Genomic DNA, 17,159 nt, shown 5'->3' with positions numbered 1-17,159 from the left:
ATCGACGTCTTGATACCGTTAAACCTTAAGTTTTCCGATAAGGAATATTAGTCTTAATTTTGCTTGGTTGACGTGGTTATTTATGAATGGTCTCTCCTTACTGCCAAGAAAAATCAAAGTGCTCTGTGAGCAAACTCGTGAATTGACAGATGACTAACATGATTTTTTGGATTATGTTTAATGTTATCTGGTTTAGGGAATTTGTGGTTGATTGTCATAGTTAGAGTACGAGCAGTAGTTCAGTGTTCGCTAATGTAGTAAAGAAACAAAGTAACGTTGGGATAAGAAGGCATTACAATTGAAATAATCATGCTATGACATTTGACAAGGGTGGATGATGTCGTGTTTTAAACATATATCATTTTTGTTTCTGGTTCAAAAGAAAAGGTTGGAAGTAAATGTGGGTGAAAAGTGAAATTTACTGTCTATCATTGTAAATATTGGAAAATCAAGGCAATACTGTCTCAATGAAAACATTAATGATTCCCTCTTTATCAAATGAGACAAAGGGGAAACGAGTTTTGAGTGATATAACTAAGCCCAGGCTGCCACCGTCATTTTGGATTTCCGCCTGGGTAGATTTTGGTCACGTGCTAGGCAACGTATAATCAAGAACAAGACAGAATTTCATTTCAGGCCTATTTATCAATTTTGTGGTGTATAACTTTCGCATTTTAGTACGTAATATTTAGTTTGAATCTTCAAATATCCTTGAAACTTAAAAGAAAATTGTTCTTTAAAAATTCATTGAAAATCGCTAGCCAAAATTATTTGTTTAGGTGTTATTTGATTTCCGTGTTAACCTGTAATTTCGTCAGTCGCCCGCACCTTTTGTTGCTTCACACAGAAAAAACACACGATACGAAATGTAATGATCAATTTTGTCCCCAATCTCACGCCATAACAAAAAAAGCTTTTGAACACCTGTAAACTCCGAGCGCTTCGGAGTAAGTGATATTTTTAATGAATCTTCGGATTGTTTTCAAGTTCAAGGATCTTAACTTACAATTTTATGAAAAGCGAAGGTTGTTCTCTTATTTCAGTGGGAATCCTCGCACGCCTGCCAGTCGCTGGCGCCGCTTGTTGAAACTAAAACGAAAAAAAATAAACTCTTTTAAGATTATCATTGGCTTCTTTTTCACTCCAGCACTATTCTTCGCAAAGAAGGTCGCTATTTCGTTTGTTTATTACTCGCCAAAAGCTATCAAATGCACTCAAAGGCCTAAAATCGAAAAAAAGTTTACAGGAATCGATCAATCGAGCGAGCGAGCGAGTGCCATTCTCCACATGATATCTGCAACTCGCTCTTGCGCATGCGCGCAATTAACGTGTTAAAAAGGGCAAAATATTCATGGAAAATCTGATTCAGTTTATTGTGTTTATGGAGGTCTTCTGTGGATGGTCTCCAAGGTCATTGGTGGAAAAAAAAGAGAAAGGAAAAATAGAGACCTTGTGTTTGGAAGACTGTTCGAGTGATAAAGCCACGGCCTGAACCGATTTATATGTCCGGCTTGGACATTGGTTTTCTCGACCCTGTAAATAAGAAAACGAAGTTAAGGTACCTTCCATCATGTTATTCTGCTGAGTTGACTCTCTGGGGTATACTCTCTCAAAGTGATTGAAATGTTATGGCTGGAACTGAAAGTTCCAAAAAGAAGGAACTTGTGACGTTACTGGCGAATCTAGTGCGTCATTTGATAGAAGGGGTAATTAACGGACAACAATGACGTCACAACTCAGAAGTGTTTTTTCTGTTCTGCTGGATGACTGACCACCTGAGGTGAACAAGAAAGGTTCTGAACGTTATCCATGAACGAAGGACGCGGAAAAAAAGTTCCCTTTGGGAACTGATCGGACCCCGGCCAAATCCAACCTGACGATTGGGTTCGATTTCTCCAAAAAGAGAAGGAAAAAAATACTGATAAGTAAGTTGGTGGTAAGTTAATACACTAATTACACTAATTAAACTTACTAATTACATTTCAACGACCTGATCATTTCAACCAATCATGTTCAGAGACCTTAAACTTGACATCGAGGTTGACGTAGAAAAATTCGTAGACACTCGTTTGTTTTTTTGAGTTGAGTTTCGATTTCAGCCTTTATTGACCTTCAGTATCTCGCTTAATTTTTTGTGTGTGTTTAAGACTTTTTTTGAAGGCTTTGTTTCGAGTCAAAATTTGTTTCTGATATAATATATTTATTTGCCTACTACTGCAGAGAGTAGTCGCTGGCCTCTTTATCGGGAAATGATTCTTTTAACAATGAGCAAGATGGTTAGATGCGTATGTTTGAGTGCGAGGGCTCAGAACTTTAACCTGGCGGGGAATAACATATGCTGTGTTTTGGTCAGGCTTGAAAGGATAGTTTCAGCACCTTTCTTGGCTAGCTGCTGACGTAAATATCTCCTAGACATACGTCAATGCCACTTCAAGTTTATATTAACATTAGTTTTCTTATTTCCCTCGTGTCATAATCTCGCTCGTTGTCGATTGGCAAGACTGTTCGCGTTTGTGGCGGAGCAAACAGTGATATTAATGGAAGAATCTGTGGAAATTGAAATAGGGAACATCTGCTGGTAAGTTTGCTTTGAAAATAGTACAAATTTGTTATAAAACCAACAATCTGAGTGGTTAAGTTAGAATGATTGTTACATTGAATTTATTTAGTCTGGGGTAAAAGGCGGTTTCGGCATTTGAATTCATTTTTTTTTCATGATGACAGCGAAATTTCGGACTGTATAACTTTTTCCGAAAGCGTCATTGATATTGACTCGTGAATCACCAAAGCATCAAAACTGCTCAGACTTACCAGCGTTGTTTTTGTTTTTTTCCTCCCTCCAACCTTTACAGAGGGTCTCATTGGGGTGAAGGCTCTTACGGCTAACGGTTACATTTTTTTTTTTCGTCGGAATTAATAAGAACAAACATTGGAGTAGACCGAGGTTATTGTAAAGTAACTGTCCGGTGATTTTGCACCACATGACATAAAGCAGCCAATAAATCGCGCGTTTTAAGTCGCCATATCAGCTTGAGCTTAGCCGTGAAAGGTCATGTTTAACTTTGAAAAAGTGTCGAGTGTCGGAAGAGAGGAAATCTGAGTAGCTAATTATTATATGCAAAAGTACCTGGGAGAATGAATGACGTTCTTTGAGAACGTGCTATGATTTATTAGATGTTCTTCGTTACTTAAATGAGGTGCTCCCTTTTCCTTTTCCTCTTCTCTTCCACCACAGAAAAATGCGCTATTAAGGAACTGAACACTGTAACGAGGATGGAGCTGGTGGGGGAGGAGTGGGGGAGAGGGAGAGGGGGGGGACACCAATACACAAGGGAAGGGGAAAACTGGGCATTTCAGGAGTCTTGACACTGATCTATAATTCAAAATCTTTGAAATAAAGAGCGTCTGTATCTTGAAACATGGAGTGGTTCTTTCTGTAATCTAGGCAATCACCTTCAAATAGAATGACATCACGGAGGTCCTCCTCACTGACCGATCTTGTTGGGTCGCCGAGAGACTCATCGAAGCCTTTCATTTACCAAGAACTTCAAGAAAAAGTTAAGAAAAGGTCTCTACGAAGAAGTATGTCTTCACCAGAGAAAAGAATGGCAAGGCAGAGCCAAAAAATCAACCCCGAGGAATGGAGGAGTGTTTGGGACAAGGAAAGAGGTTACGTTACAGACCTGATAGCAGATGGACAACCCGTCACGAGGCAACCGCAGCTCTCTTACTTTTCCTATCTTGGCAGCTCTTTTTCAAGTAAGGGTCGTTACCAAGCGGTGTCAAGCGATGCAGAAGTGATAATTAATATGACAAACGCCATTTTCGTTGTAGAGAAGGCGCCAAGCACTGCTCAAACTATAGATGAACTCGAAAGCAAAAATATCGTCCTTAACAAGTCGTCAAAAACTGACAGGACACAGCTTGTAGAGTGTTTTACTTGTATGTGCTGTGTGAAAGCTGTCTTTTACCATTGCACAGAGGACGGAGAGTTCGAGAGAAACTGGGCCGACAAGCCCTGCGCATACGAGATGCCTTGGACAGATTGTGCGGTCCGATGGAGCTTTCTGGGAATATTTTCAACGTTTTTGCCTTGTTTGGTGTGTTACCCTGTAGCAAAACTATGCTGCAGTTCTACTTTTGCCCTATCCCGGAAGTAATGTTTGTATGTTCAGAGAGGACGCGACTAAGCTGGAAATGGCCAACTTCAATTGGCCAACTTTCAATTTCCGGTGCACAAGAGTAGTTGTTAGGTTTTTTCCAGCCTAGTCCATAGCCACTCTCTTGTTCCGTTGTTTTTGCGTAAGTTCTAGAAAGGGGTTGAAGCGTAGCCTCTTGACGACGTCATATAAAGGGGGCCAAGAATTACTGAGCCAACAGGGCCTGGAAACTAAGCCAGGTTTTTATTTCAGTGCAGACAGCTCCACGAAGTTCTTAATCTTGTGCGCGAGCCGTTTTGAGGGTCTCTAGACATCAGTACTCAAGTAGAGCCTTCTCCAGCCACCGCTTAGCCATTATTGCTCCCAGGAGTGCTCTTACCCGGAGCACGAGTACCTGCTAAGGGTTCCAATTATAGGTGAAATATATAATATCAGATCCACTACGGGGAGGCGGACCTCGTTAGTCTTGGTCGACAAACCACCTGAGGGAGTAAACCCTGACATAAAATCGAAGCAGAGACCCTTTGAGGCGGTTAGTTCTTCTTTTCGTCAACTACCTGGCAAACTCCTACAGCCAAGCTGGTGCCACACGTACTTCTCTCCTTTCCTTTGGACCACATCAGTAAAGCCGAGAGGGGATCCTGACGTCTTGGGCAGCCCAGGATTACCATGAACTTCGCCCAGGCTTGCACTCTAGAGAGGCTACTTCAGTGCCGCTGCTAAACAGCGTCAAAAACAATGTATTTACCAGCAGCACCTGCAATAAAGCTTGTGGCTCGAGAATCGCCTTGTTCAACCACTCTAGGCGCTGCAGCCTAAAAGAGTTTGACCACGAGTGCAGTTGTGCCATCGTCTCATAAGGGGGGTAGGTTGCCTACAACATATTTGAGCTATCAATTGCACCACGGTCTTTTGTTGAATTGTTTGTATAAGTCAAAAGAGAGAGCAAAACGTTTTTGCAGCTTAGAAAATGAACCATAAAACTATTTCAATTTGGGGCATGGATCTGACAAAAAATGTGTTGGTGCAGCGACTCTGCTTTGATTTAAACGATTAAGTAAGAAAAATAGCCTTAAGGCAAATTTCCTGTTTGCGTTTACCTTCCTATAGATCCTCGATTTCTAACCAATGAGCGCTGCAAACGAGTGAGATGTCGAGTTGAACACGAGAAGAGAAATTTCATATCTACAAACAACCATGTATTACTTTGTATATCATATAAACAGAACAGCCTTTTATTGGAAAGAAAAGTCGACTTAACTAGTGACCGAAAGTAAAAGGATCGACAATCTTCGAATAAAAATTGCACAGTGCGTTGAAGATAAGCTGGCTCAAGATGAAAAATCTTCATGCGTTGTAATACTGTACTACAAAAACAAACAACGGGCGTAATGTACAAAATTCTTAGTTATTGACTTGGTCCTTACCGAAAGAAGAAATCTCTCGGGTTCATGGCCAAAATTAGCCTGTGAAAAATGTTCCACTGGTCGATTTTTGTTCTCAGCCGCGAGAAATGTCATTACCAAAGCCACTCAATACATAACCTTTGGTTTTTCTTTCCGTATTTTGGTTTTCTTCCTCTTCTAGGAAAGTTTGAACTTTACTGTCTATAAGCGATACGGATTTTTCAGTGCTTTAGCTGCCATAACCCGAAAAAAATCCGACAAACGATCTTGGATTGAGAATGGTGAAGACTTCGCCGTTCATTCATCAACCTGAAGGAGTGGCGCGAAAGGCGAGTGACGTGTCAGCAGCTGATTGGCGATATCCAACGGACGTGAAAAAATATCGTATTCTTTCACGTGTGTTGTTACAGCTTTTCTCAGGACTGGAAATTCTTGTATAACACCGCAGTTCATATGATAAAGAGAACAAACAGCATAGCTTTATTTAACGTGAAAATATGCTTATTCATGGGGGCACGTTTACAGATATTTTAAGAGTAATTTAAATTTAAAATTAAGATAAAAAAGAATTTATTATAAAAATTATGTTGCAGCCACTATTAAACAAAATGCAAGTGACCGCTGAGATACAAATGTTAAGTGAAAAGCTATTTAACTAACATATCAATATGATGTTAAAAATTATGATAATCCTAAAATTTTAGATCGAAACATTAAGCTTCGAGCCTTGCTAACAAAATCCTTGGTTACGGCGAATGTGTGTATCTTGTCAAGTAGTATCTACGATACCGTTATAGGTGAATAACACTCAAAAATTTAAATCGCAGCAAACTCACGAATATGGCCTGAGTCAAACCAGGCTATGTCGTTTGCATAAAGGTTTAATTGGGTACGATGTGGAAGCTACTGTACTGTACTGCGCAGCCCAGATGTCTTATTTCCACCAGCCCCCTTTCCCACCTTTGCCAAGAAATAAAACTTTTGTAACAGTAAAACAACCCGCCAGGTTTCCAAACGTCAGGTGATTCCCCCCCCCCCCCCCTCAACTCTAACTCCCTCGGGGGCTAAACTCCCACCTAATTCACTACCGATAGAAAAGGGCGGCAACCTTTCTTTCCCTTACTTTCCTGCTTACTCAGTGATTTAAAAGAAATATTAGAGCAGATTTTCATGACAGGGTTACAGACCAAACATGGAATGAATAGAGAAAAGATTCCCATGATGCACCATCCAGCCGCACAATCGATCCCAGGTTCCTCACATGAGCAAGGCTCGTCGGCCCAGTTTCTCCCTGAATCTTCGTCGTCCTTGGTGCAATGATAAAACACAGCTTTGACACAGCACATACAAGTACAGCACTCTATCAATTGTGTTCTATTCGGTTTTAACGGCTCGCTGGCATAAACAGATTCACCCTGGAATTCCTTTCTTTCCGGAGAATTTGTACGATCAGTGGCCCTATTTTGAGAGATGATATCTGTCCCAAGGTTAATAATGACATCAGCATCGCTCGAAACGGCTTGGTAACGCACAAAATGTGGGGATCTGGCACCAAGATAGGCAAAATAGGAGAGTTGAGGTTGATTCTTAACGGGTTGGTTTTCTGCTATAAGGTCTGTAACATATCCTCTTTCCTTATCCCAAGCACTCTTCCACTCACCTGGCTGAGTTTCTTGGCTATGTTTTCTTTCTCCGCTAAACGGAAAGGATTTGCATCTTCGAAGAGAATCTTTTTTCTTTCCTTTCTTTGGCTGCTCTTTTTTTAACCTAGAGTCATCGCTGTCAGAATTACTAACAAGGACACTTATTGCGGTATCGTGGCGTGTTGAATCTGAAGGCGAATCTGCTAGTTCCGATATTGATGGCGATCTTCGTATGGCCATATCTTTTTCTATGGATCGCTGCTGATAAGGAGATTTTGAGGCGTGAGTATTCTAGCTAAACTAGGTTATTCTCTGGACTGTTTGGTTTTATCAACTGAGTTGATAATGTAAATTGGCCACCGTAAAGAGTTTAAAAGCTGACGTCAGAGCCAAGGGCTCTGACGAAGGGCTAACGCTCGAAATGTCAGCCTTTAAACTCGATGGTTACAAGCTGCTCGTTAACCATTTCTAAACTAAAATTACGCTTCAAAACGATTCGCAAAGATATGATTTTTAGGCTACATACATGGATCTTAAAATCCTCCGCCCTGCTTTCAGCCCCTTGGCTGCTTTTTGATTACAACAGACTGGTCCGGTTCCTGCCAGTTAGAGTTTTTAAACTCTATGTTTATGTATATTTACAAAGTCCATTTTCCAATTTATATCAATGTTCTCGAAGATATTAACTACTTAACTAAGTAAGGCTTAAAAATTGACAAATTTCAACAGTTAGTCGCTTAGAAAATTAACCGTAAAAAATTCCTTAAGACTCGAAAGGGCAACAGAAAGGGAATAAAAATGAACAATTACTACATACGAATGTGGAAAGATGATTACAAAACATTTCCGCGGACCGAGCATATATATGTATACATACATATATATATTCCAAAAAACAGAGCTCTGAAAAAAAGACAGAAAAACATCTTACCGATGACGTAGTAGAAGCTCAGTGATTAGTCAGCGAATAAACAACTGGAGCTGTTCCGAAGTTTTTTTCTTTTTCGTGTAAAACCACGAGCTTTATGAGAATAAGTTTCCCGTTCTCGATTCACGAGTTGAACATAACTAAGGTAAAATTTTTGTGGTTTATTACGTTGTTTCCTCCGTGCATTTTTGCATTGACGTAATTTGTTTGATCATTCAATACGTCATGTCTCAAGCCTTCGAAAATAACCGTAGTCAATTTGAATTTTGGTTTGGTTGTTTTCTTTTCTGTTTGTTTTATTATTTGTTTTCAATTTTTTTTTCTTTATGTGAGGGAGCGTTTTTCAAACAAGAGGCATATACTGAAACTGAAAACGTTAAAATTTACTTATAACAATTGAGACAAGCTGAGGTTTAACAGCCAACGAATCAAAACGGATACGTTTCTACCCAAATATGGTAGCAAAGGTTACAGGTATGATTTGTTTTTGAGAAACTTTAGCCACTCGCTAAAAGCCGATACTAAGAGGCCGGTAAATTTAATCTTGTGTAAGAATACCTGCAGTGCGATGGCCCAAAAAAACCCAAACCGCATTAAAGCATCAAGATGACCCGTTTGTGTATGTCCTGCTGGAGATATTGTTAAAAACGCCGAAATGCTACATGATAGGGAGTTATTTTGCAGTGCCTAGTATAGGTAACCATGCAGCTCTGATAAGAACTGTGCTTACTACTTAAAACCATTTCATTTTTTCCCTTATTTTTCATACAAGGTGTTTCATTCTACTAGACTGATATTGTATATATTAAGAAATTTAACTCCTCGGTCAGGATAGAAGTTTAATTATCCCTTACTTTGATAATTCATCTAGTAATGAATCATGTAATATTTCTAAAAGATAAGCAATGAAGCTAGGAAACTATGTGAAATGTTTTCGTAAATATTTCACGCCGATATCAGCTCAGAATTGAATTAAAAGATTCTAGGGCCCTCCATATACTTCTCAGTCTGTTTTGTTATCGTTACAAATTCAGTTTGCTATTTTCTACAGTATTTACAGACATCCATTTATATATTGTGTTTCATATCGAACGAAGCTGATCTCCGAGTGAAACCTAGCAGAACTATATCTATATCAAGCAATCTATCATATGGCAATGATTTGGTATTTTTTTTCTTAAGTTAAATGATAAGATCAATTGTGCACACATTCTAGTTGGTTCCTATGATCTATTGGACAGACGCATAAATGACGTTACCATAAACAACATTTTGGTGGTTTTTTTCATCATACATAGCAAAGAGATTCCATGTTACCGTTGGTCTGTACAGTTAAAGATCACAGTGCCCCACTTGGCTGCGCCACGTGTGCCATTACTTTTTTTGTGATCTATTATTACTGACCAGAGGCACGGTATGCAGAATCTATTTTTTACTTTGATTTGCGTCATTTGGGAGTCGTTACCACTCAATGTTACAGCAGTATGCAATTTCTAATACTATATAAGGTATCCCGCACCAGTCTGCTGGTTTGCGGTTAGTTTAGAACGTGTCTATATTTCCAGTTACCAGTAACTGGTATGATTCCACACTGTAATGCGTTTTTGGGTTACTTTCTAGCTAAAGAAAAACCCTTTCACTCCCGGGAGTGATCAATAAGTCATCTCTCATTAAAGTATCAATACACTGTCAAGAAGTCAGCCGATAAGAATAAAGATGTTAACAAGGAGGACATCGATTGATTGTACGACAAACTCTTATCTTTGAATGGTATATATGGCAGACATTACGAGACTCCTACACATAAAAAGGAACTAAGAATTGTCCCGTTTTGTAACCGTCTTACTAGATACTTGCTAATCGATACCCTATTTTACTGACTACAAGGTTTTCGCTCTTCCTGCTGACGGGGAAACAACCGATAGGGGGAACCTACTTTAAACACGGCGCTTAATATTTGAAAGCTACCTTAAATTTGACCAGCAAATTTCAACCTCGTTATTGATCAAAATGTTTGGATTGACATGATATACCAAATATTAACATTCGGCGAGTAAAATAGGATGGACACTTTATCCCTGAGATAAAAGTGAATCTACAGGGCTTCGACGAAATTATTAATAATTTCTATATCACAGTTCCATTTCTGGAATTCATCGATATTGATGCAGGTTCCATTTCCGAAGACGAACATCCTATAGGATCCCTCCTTCTCTCACGTTCATCTCCGCTGTTCATACTTTTCACACAGTCGTGGCACTTAAAATATGCCTCAAAGGGGAGGTAACAACACAGGCAAGGCATGAATATGGACATGACTCCCATGATCCCCCAGCGGCCCATGCACTCCCTCACAGGCCCCTGGCATGAACAGGGATCCTCGGAAATTTTACCTTCATCTTTGTTATCTTTGGTGCAGTGGTAAAAGAGTCCTTTCACACAGCACATGCACGTGCAACAGTCCAAGAGGTCGTGGCAATCTCCACGTCTTTCGTCCTCCTCGATCGCTTCAAATTCCTGGCAAATAACATTGGTGGCGTAAGGAGATATAATCGACGTACTCGTTATTATCACCGGCCGATCAGCTAAGATGTCATGCGCCGAGTGAAGCCGTCCCCGCTGAGTATCTTTCGGCGCTGGGGTGAGCTTGCCTAGATATGCGAAGTAGCAGAGTGGAGCAGGCGGCTCCCGAGTAGAAAGAGACCCGAGACTTCGCCTGCCTCCCGGTTTGACATGACCTGTGCTTCGTCTCGCTGGGGCTATCACATAATGGCCACTCGCACTCGGCTGAACACCATTCACGTGTTTAGCTGACACACCTTCTGTGTCAAGTGCGATGTTCACGGGTGTTTCTCGCGCGGGAGTTGACTTTGAGCGTAACACTTTGTGCCTCGGGCTCAGGTTGATATCCTTATCGTCTCGACTTGTGTGGTGAGCTTGTGCATTTTGTTCAGGTTTTTGACTGGTTAGCTTCTTTGTTGCTCCAGCCGCAGCTGCCGCATCAGAAATTTCTCTTAAAGTGCAATATTCGCCTCCCATGTCGAGGCGTACCGGAGTTGAACACGACTCTTTCTCGTTTTGCAGCATCTTTCCTATACCGTCATTTCCTAGAGAAAAATGAAATTTGTGTTGTTTTTCCTTCAAGCTGTTACAATAAATATGGAAACGAGCACAATAGTTTAGAGGCAAATGAAGAAATTTAATTCCACATTCACTTACTTCGCCGCTGGGATGTCGAAAAGCATTTGTCAAAGAAAGATGTGTAAGAACAAAAATTTGTTGCCAGTTTCACACTTATTTCGGTAACTGATCGCGTATGAAGCTTCTAAGCTTAAAACCAAAAACATTCTGCTACTTTTGTACTAAGACATTACCTGATCCTTAAAATGCATTCATAATACGATAATTTTAAAAGAAGACCAGTCATCCAAACCATGTATCATGTCAGTGGTAGATATCTACGATAAATTTCAGTGTTTAGTCCCGGCCGACGCCTCAATTTTTTCCAAGAATAAAATCATACTTCATACTAAAATCTAAGGATACAACAGAGTCGTTCATATATGTATTTTACTTAGACAATAGAAAACAGGTGTTAGAGATTTAAAATGTCAAGTCTTTTACATTTGCATCTGCCTCAACTAAATGAGAACACCTTAAACCTGTATTAACCTTTCAGAACACGAAAGCACAAAAGCCTCTATGAAATTACTGTCCTGGTAATACATTGTCTACAAAACAAAATCGATATCACATCAATAGAACCAAATTTATCAGCCTGTGAGAAGCCCAGAAAAGAGGCTTTTTCTTGAATGAATTGAGATCTCCATTAAACGTCGGCGACAATTTCGAAAAAAAAAAAGGTAATTAAATCGAAATACTTGAAGAAAAACAAGATCCTCACCTTACAAAATGGTTTGTTTTAAGCTCAGTTGATTCCCAAATGAAACATTTTAAAGAAAACCTATTGTCTACTGTTTCTTCACGCGATGAAATAAAAATTGAGCATCAGGTCATTGTGAGAAACAAAACAGAATTACGCGTAGAAACGAAATTAGCACAACAATATAATCTTTTAGTTTCTGTCACGAGATTTACGTCATATCCTGGTACCAGTCTGATCTTAATCACCGATTCAGGCGATCATATTAAGTTTCGTCAAAAATTTTTTGATAATTTCCGTATTACTATGAAATGATACATAGAAACTGACGCCCGCAAATTATTACAGGTTAAATAACAATTTCGAAAGAATTGTAATTGCTCTAATAAATAAGTCACCCACGCACAAAGAACTTCCTTTTATCACAAAACCAAAAGCAAACTCTTCGTAAATGAAAGAGTCGTCAAATATGGATAAGCTTTCTGGTAAACCATGTTGTAAGACAATTTCATATGTATACTCACGCCGCTCTCGATTGCTAACAATGCTTGATGCAAACGCAGAAAACTCGTTGATTTCGGAGTAAGTATTCTAATCTGCATATCTTCCTTAAAACCTTTTTTTATCTTTTTTAACCGTGAAACAACTTTTATAAGCCGGCCGCGGAAACTGGTGGATTAGCGCTTGGATTTCGCGTCTAGAGGTCTTTGTTTCAAATAAGGACCACTAACAATAAGTGAGTTCATTAAATTAAGTGATTTAACATAGAACTTATGAAGGGTTTTTTCACAGAAACATCACAATAATTATTCTCAGTTTTCCTCTATACCATACCGCTAGGAAAACAATGACCGAAGTGTACAAGTACCCAAACCACATTGTTTACATTTAGATATTTTTAGTGTAAGAAACCTGTTTAACACGCTATCCCGCCCTTGCTTGAAACCGAAGCATTTCTTTTCTATCTCGTTTCGCTGCGTACAGAGTAACCTCAAAGGTAATTGTAAACGATGACATAAATGAACGATTTTCAGAATATGACCCACGTTGAATATAGTCGAATAAAGTAAAGGTTATGGATTTCTATTCCAGCGCGTTTTCTATTTCTCAAAACTCATTTGGTGAATGGGTTTTTCGCATCGTTGCGTCATGACAGAGGTTCCTGGCCCTCAAACAAAGTTTACTTTCAACTAAGTGTCCTTTGCTCATCATCTCAAGGCTTTGTGTCGAGGAAGCTTACGGCTGAAAATACTTGGTTAACCATTTAAACTCCGAGTATTGAAATTTGGCAACTAATAATATGTTGAATATTTTCTTGTTATCTATATAAAATCACTTAAAAGCTATTTATATCTCCTCATCTTTCACGTTGACGAAATGTCATTAAAAGATAAATTTTCTACCATGCATGCATAGGTTCACCTGTGAAGCTTGTATATGCTCAGCATAAAATTCAACCCTGAAAGAAAGGATTAAGGCAAACCTGTTACCCCAGTTTTTACATGAAGTACCTTCCTAATATTTTTAAAATTTTGAGCATCCATTAGAGAGCCCCTTGACGCAAAATGACAGGGACAACTACCTTACTTACGAGCTATTTTGTCTATTTATATTGTTCTTCGGCTCGTTGAGATGTTAATGAAACCATTGTTGAAGAATCATACCTAGTGCGTTTGTCCACCAGTCAGCGGATATTGATCTTTAGAAACTAGTTTAGGATCTTTTAGCTGCAAAACCTGTCGTTATTGTCTCGTGTCGAAACGAACGTATTACGGTTAGCTATTAAAATATGTTGATGAAACACGTTTTCGCCGCTACTTCATTTATGAATAATAATAAAGTGAATATGGAAAACTGATCAGTTCTTTTGACGTCATAATACTTGAAAATACTCTAGAGATAAACCATTTGCAGGTAGAACTGTCGCCAAAATGATTTCTAACCGGCAGCATTACTCATGCAGGGCCGAAAGCGAAAGAAAAACTTCAAACGAACTCAGAAAACATCTTCCTTCTGCCTTGAACAAAAAGCTATCAACATTTTCTCTGTCAAATCAAACGACCGATCATAAAGCTATGACACTAAATGTCTGTTATCTTCTCTTTCATGACACGACGTTTCATATTTCATGAGCGTTCAATTATGTCGCGTCAGGAAATTTTTTCAGTTTTTGAGTAGTCTGGCTCGTTACAAACTATATTTGGGTCGGTGTTTTATTTTTTCGATCTTTTATCGTAGAGAGAAGGTATCAAAAAAATTTTCCAAAATATAATAAATAAAAAGATACATATTAAATAAGAAGTATTATAAATGACATAGATCGCGAAGTAAAAAAATCATGGGAAACTTGCTTTATCGAACTGAGGCTTCAACAATGAAACTGTCAAAATATTGGATTCCGAGCGCTTGTTTCCGAAAAAAACAAACTTTTCACGTGCTAAAGGCGGTAAGTTTCTATAGAAACTGTGGTGCTACGTTGGTGGGAGAGTATAGCAAGGTAACTGGTTGTATCAACTCGCCTTTTGCTCACGTGCAAGGTTGTTGTGTTCATGAGAAACCGCTAAATTAGTGAGTCATTGAACGACGTAATTAACCATAAATAAAAATTTCCATCAATGAGTTCTACAGGTTATGAAGACATGTTTGGCCCTTTTATGAAGGCGCCACACGTATGCGCGTTTGCAGCGCACGAAATCTCTTCCTATAATCATTTCCAGCAGATTTCTCACATGTAGCTATGAAACTAAATGAATACTTCACTGAATATAAAAAGAAGTCGGAAGGCGGACAACAACTACAACAACAACAAAAAACCTTCAACTTCAACTTGAGACCGGCGATAAAAGGAAATCCTGACGCAGGTAAAACTCGGTGGCAATCAGACCAGTGGGATGGCGAGCTGAAGTTTTTTGGAGTCCGTAATTAAAGTTCAAAAACAAGGAAAACAACTGAACTTTTAGCCGGCAAACAACTTGATGTTTATATGAACTTTCTAGAGTTTCTATTTTGATCGGTGGGAATTTTGAAGATCATTTCCTCACAATTCATTTTTTACCCTATTACTAGACATTTTAGTGTCTGTACTTTCATCATTTTTTGTCGATTTTCCGCTTTGATTTTCCCCTTCCGTCAAAACTCCTGCTCCTTACGAATAAATCTCGTGGATTGAAGACGCAAATATAATTTTCGGACCGTCTTTGAGTAACTTCAGAGCTCAGGTCTTTAAAATATCCAATTAAACTTATCTCGACGCAATATCGGCTGTTAAATAAATGAGCATTAAAATCCTTTTATTTTTATTACAATAGCTACTTTTTCTTTTCGCTTCCTGTATTTTATTTCCTATTAAAGGAAGTACAGTCCTGGTGGTCCCATATCTGTGCAACGAAAGACTCGCGCTAACGGCATACGTCTCACTCGCAGGCAACAATCACCCACGCGCATTTTCCCCCACGAAAATTGAATCTCTATATTTTTAGCATTCCAAAACGTGGAAATTTCTGCATTTGTCAGAAAAGTGATTTGTTCGCTGAAATATCTCATCCCCAAAACACATCTGTCTCGTTTCATATATATATAAAAGTTTTAACTCTCTCCAGTCTGCAAGACTCACTGAAGACTGCTTTTTTATATTCCAGTGACCTCGTTACACAAAAATACTCATTAAATATGTATAAATGAAGAATAATAATTTCTGGAAGCATTGTTCTTATAATAAGTTATAGCAGTCGCACAGCTATATTTTATTGAAGAACAAAAAGATCTTCTGATAAATATGTAAGGCGCTGGCAAAGTGAGGCATCAAAATTAACGTCTTTGACTGATAGGTTGTCATCTTCAGCTTTTCTTCCGCGGATGGTTAAATTGTCTTTCGTGTTGTCGCGGTTCTATTGTGATTTATTGAATCCGAATAGATCGAGAATTAAAAAAAAAAAAAAGAAAGACAGAACCGAGAGAATTACCACGGTGAGTTATGCCTAAACAAGAGCCATGAAGGGAAAGAGCCAAAAACAATCTGATTACAAATTTGAGAAATATCTAACTGATATTTTTTTGCAATAAATTGCCCATTTTGGAGTCGTAGTGCATCTGAGAACCTTTGAGGACAACAGTTTCGAGTAAGCAAATATCTGTGACAAGATTTTTCAGTGAGATTGTTGTTTCTGGTCCAAATGAGGCTGCCTCTGGTAGCAGCCCTGGAGTTTTGTTTTCCGTGTTACAGACTAATCAATTGGAAATATACAGTCATTTTTTGCCTCAAACGTAGCGCCGTACTCTGTAATTAACCGACTAAGTTAGTAACACCACAGTGTAAAGAGTTTTTATTAGGGTTTCATGTTTTCTTCATAAACTGCGAGAAAATTAAAAGACCTTACGCTAGAAACGAACTAGATTATACACGTGTGGCTAGCCACGCCAATACCTTTAAAATCGCACAGTGTTTATAAATAAATAAATAATTTTTCGAAGTTGCAAATATCGAACAAAAAGAAGTTATTTTGTAGCTTACCGAGTTGATTGTGATCCGAAGAATTGTTTTAACGCAATGAGCGTGCCTCTGTCGAGCGAATTTTTCGCGAATCGATCGAGGACTTTCAGTCTTGGTGATAAGTGTATAAAACAGAAAGCAGAAATGGCGGCGTTTATATAATGTACGACTCTTTGACAATTCATACGCACTTCTAAGCTGCGCGTCAGTGACGCAAGTGGTGCGAATTTGAATTTGACAAAATCGAACAGATGTGCATGAAAGCTTCAAATGCTTAATTATATTTGTTGTTTTTTCCTCGGTGGTGTTTGATGAATAAAATATCTACATCTTGTAGGGAAATATCGCACGGAGATAGTACTGATAATTTTTTCAAACGCGCGCTAGAAAATTTAATGGTAACCTAAACATATATAATATTGGTAAAATGTCAGCTACGAATGAATTTGACAAGTCAGCTGAATTTATTTAGAATAATGAAAAGAAAACTATTTTCATTCAAATTTCAGATACTAGAATAAAGTGGATTTTAATTAAAACTCGAAAATTATGACTTTGGCAGAATACGCGCGCTGGCGTTAAACTTGCTAAGAGCGATTTATCCACCATGCAAATTTATAGAATCTTAGTCTTGCAAGAAAAGAAAAGGC

General features: G+C 38.7%; 3 protein-coding genes across 8 annotated transcripts; 1 reads left to right on the top strand and 2 right to left on the bottom strand.

Moving 5' to 3' along the window:
- Positions 1–2,404: 2,404 nt before the first annotated feature.
- Positions 2,405–4,278, top strand: LOC149035840 (uncharacterized). Its single transcript, XM_089191503.1, has 2 exons — positions 2,405–2,578; positions 3,446–4,278. Exons 1-2 carry the CDS (start codon positions 2,538–2,540, stop codon positions 4,158–4,160), a joined length of 756 nt encoding a protein of 251 aa, XP_089047629.1. The 5' UTR covers positions 2,405–2,537; the 3' UTR covers positions 4,161–4,278.
- Positions 4,279–6,518: 2,240 nt separating this feature from the next.
- On the bottom strand, positions 6,519–8,255 carry LOC113681920 (uncharacterized). Its single transcript, XM_089191502.1, has 2 exons — positions 8,141–8,255; positions 6,519–7,467 (listed from the first exon to the last, which is right to left on the bottom strand). The coding sequence occupies exon 2, from the start codon at positions 7,447–7,449 to the stop codon at positions 6,643–6,645; it is 807 nt and encodes a 268-aa protein (XP_089047628.1). The 5' UTR covers positions 7,450–7,467; positions 8,141–8,255; the 3' UTR covers positions 6,519–6,642.
- A 704-nt stretch (positions 8,256–8,959) lies between these two features.
- Positions 8,960–16,738, bottom strand: LOC113681902 (uncharacterized). 6 transcript variants are annotated; one of them, XM_089191500.1, is made up of 3 exons: positions 16,531–16,676; positions 13,443–13,479; positions 8,960–11,244 (listed from the first exon to the last, which is right to left on the bottom strand). In XM_089191500.1, exon 3 carries the CDS (start codon positions 11,222–11,224, stop codon positions 10,265–10,267), a length of 960 nt encoding a protein of 319 aa, XP_089047626.1. In that variant the 5' UTR covers positions 11,225–11,244; positions 13,443–13,479; positions 16,531–16,676; the 3' UTR covers positions 8,960–10,264. The 6 variants fall into 6 exon arrangements, with proteins under 6 accessions (XP_089047626.1, XP_027054834.2, XP_089047625.1 ...); XM_027199033.2 differs by lacking the exon at positions 16,531–16,676 and adding an exon at positions 13,685–13,817; XM_089191499.1 differs by lacking the exon at positions 13,443–13,479 and having other exon boundaries at positions 16,531–16,738.
- Positions 16,739–17,159: the final 421 nt, after the last annotated feature.

Source organism: Pocillopora damicornis, chromosome 13 (genome assembly GCF_964200805.1).
Source record: "Pocillopora damicornis chromosome 13, jaPocDami1.2, whole genome shotgun sequence".
NCBI classification, from domain to species: domain Eukaryota; kingdom Metazoa; phylum Cnidaria; class Anthozoa; order Scleractinia; family Pocilloporidae; genus Pocillopora; species Pocillopora damicornis.
Note: the sequence above shows the minus strand (reverse complement) of the source record. Positions and strands in the feature narration are given on the sequence as shown.

What these genes read in the sequence shown, in the direction of transcription:
- LOC149035840 (XM_089191503.1), top strand. Translation starts at nt 2,538, where the DNA reads ATGGAAGAATCTGTGGAAATTGAAATAGGGAACATCTGCTG. An exon ending in GAAATAGGGAACATCTGCTG is followed by an intron (nt 2,579 to 3,445) that starts GTAAGTTTGCTT and finishes TCTGTAATCTAG; the next exon opens with GCAATCACCTTCAAATAGAA.
- LOC113681920 (XM_089191502.1), bottom strand. Translation starts at nt 7,449, where the DNA reads ATGGCCATACGAAGATCGCCATCAATATCGGAACTAGCAGATTCGCCT.
- LOC113681902 (XM_089191499.1), bottom strand. Translation starts at nt 11,224, where the DNA reads ATGCTGCAAAACGAGAAAGAGTCGTGTTCAACTCCGGTACGCCTCGAC.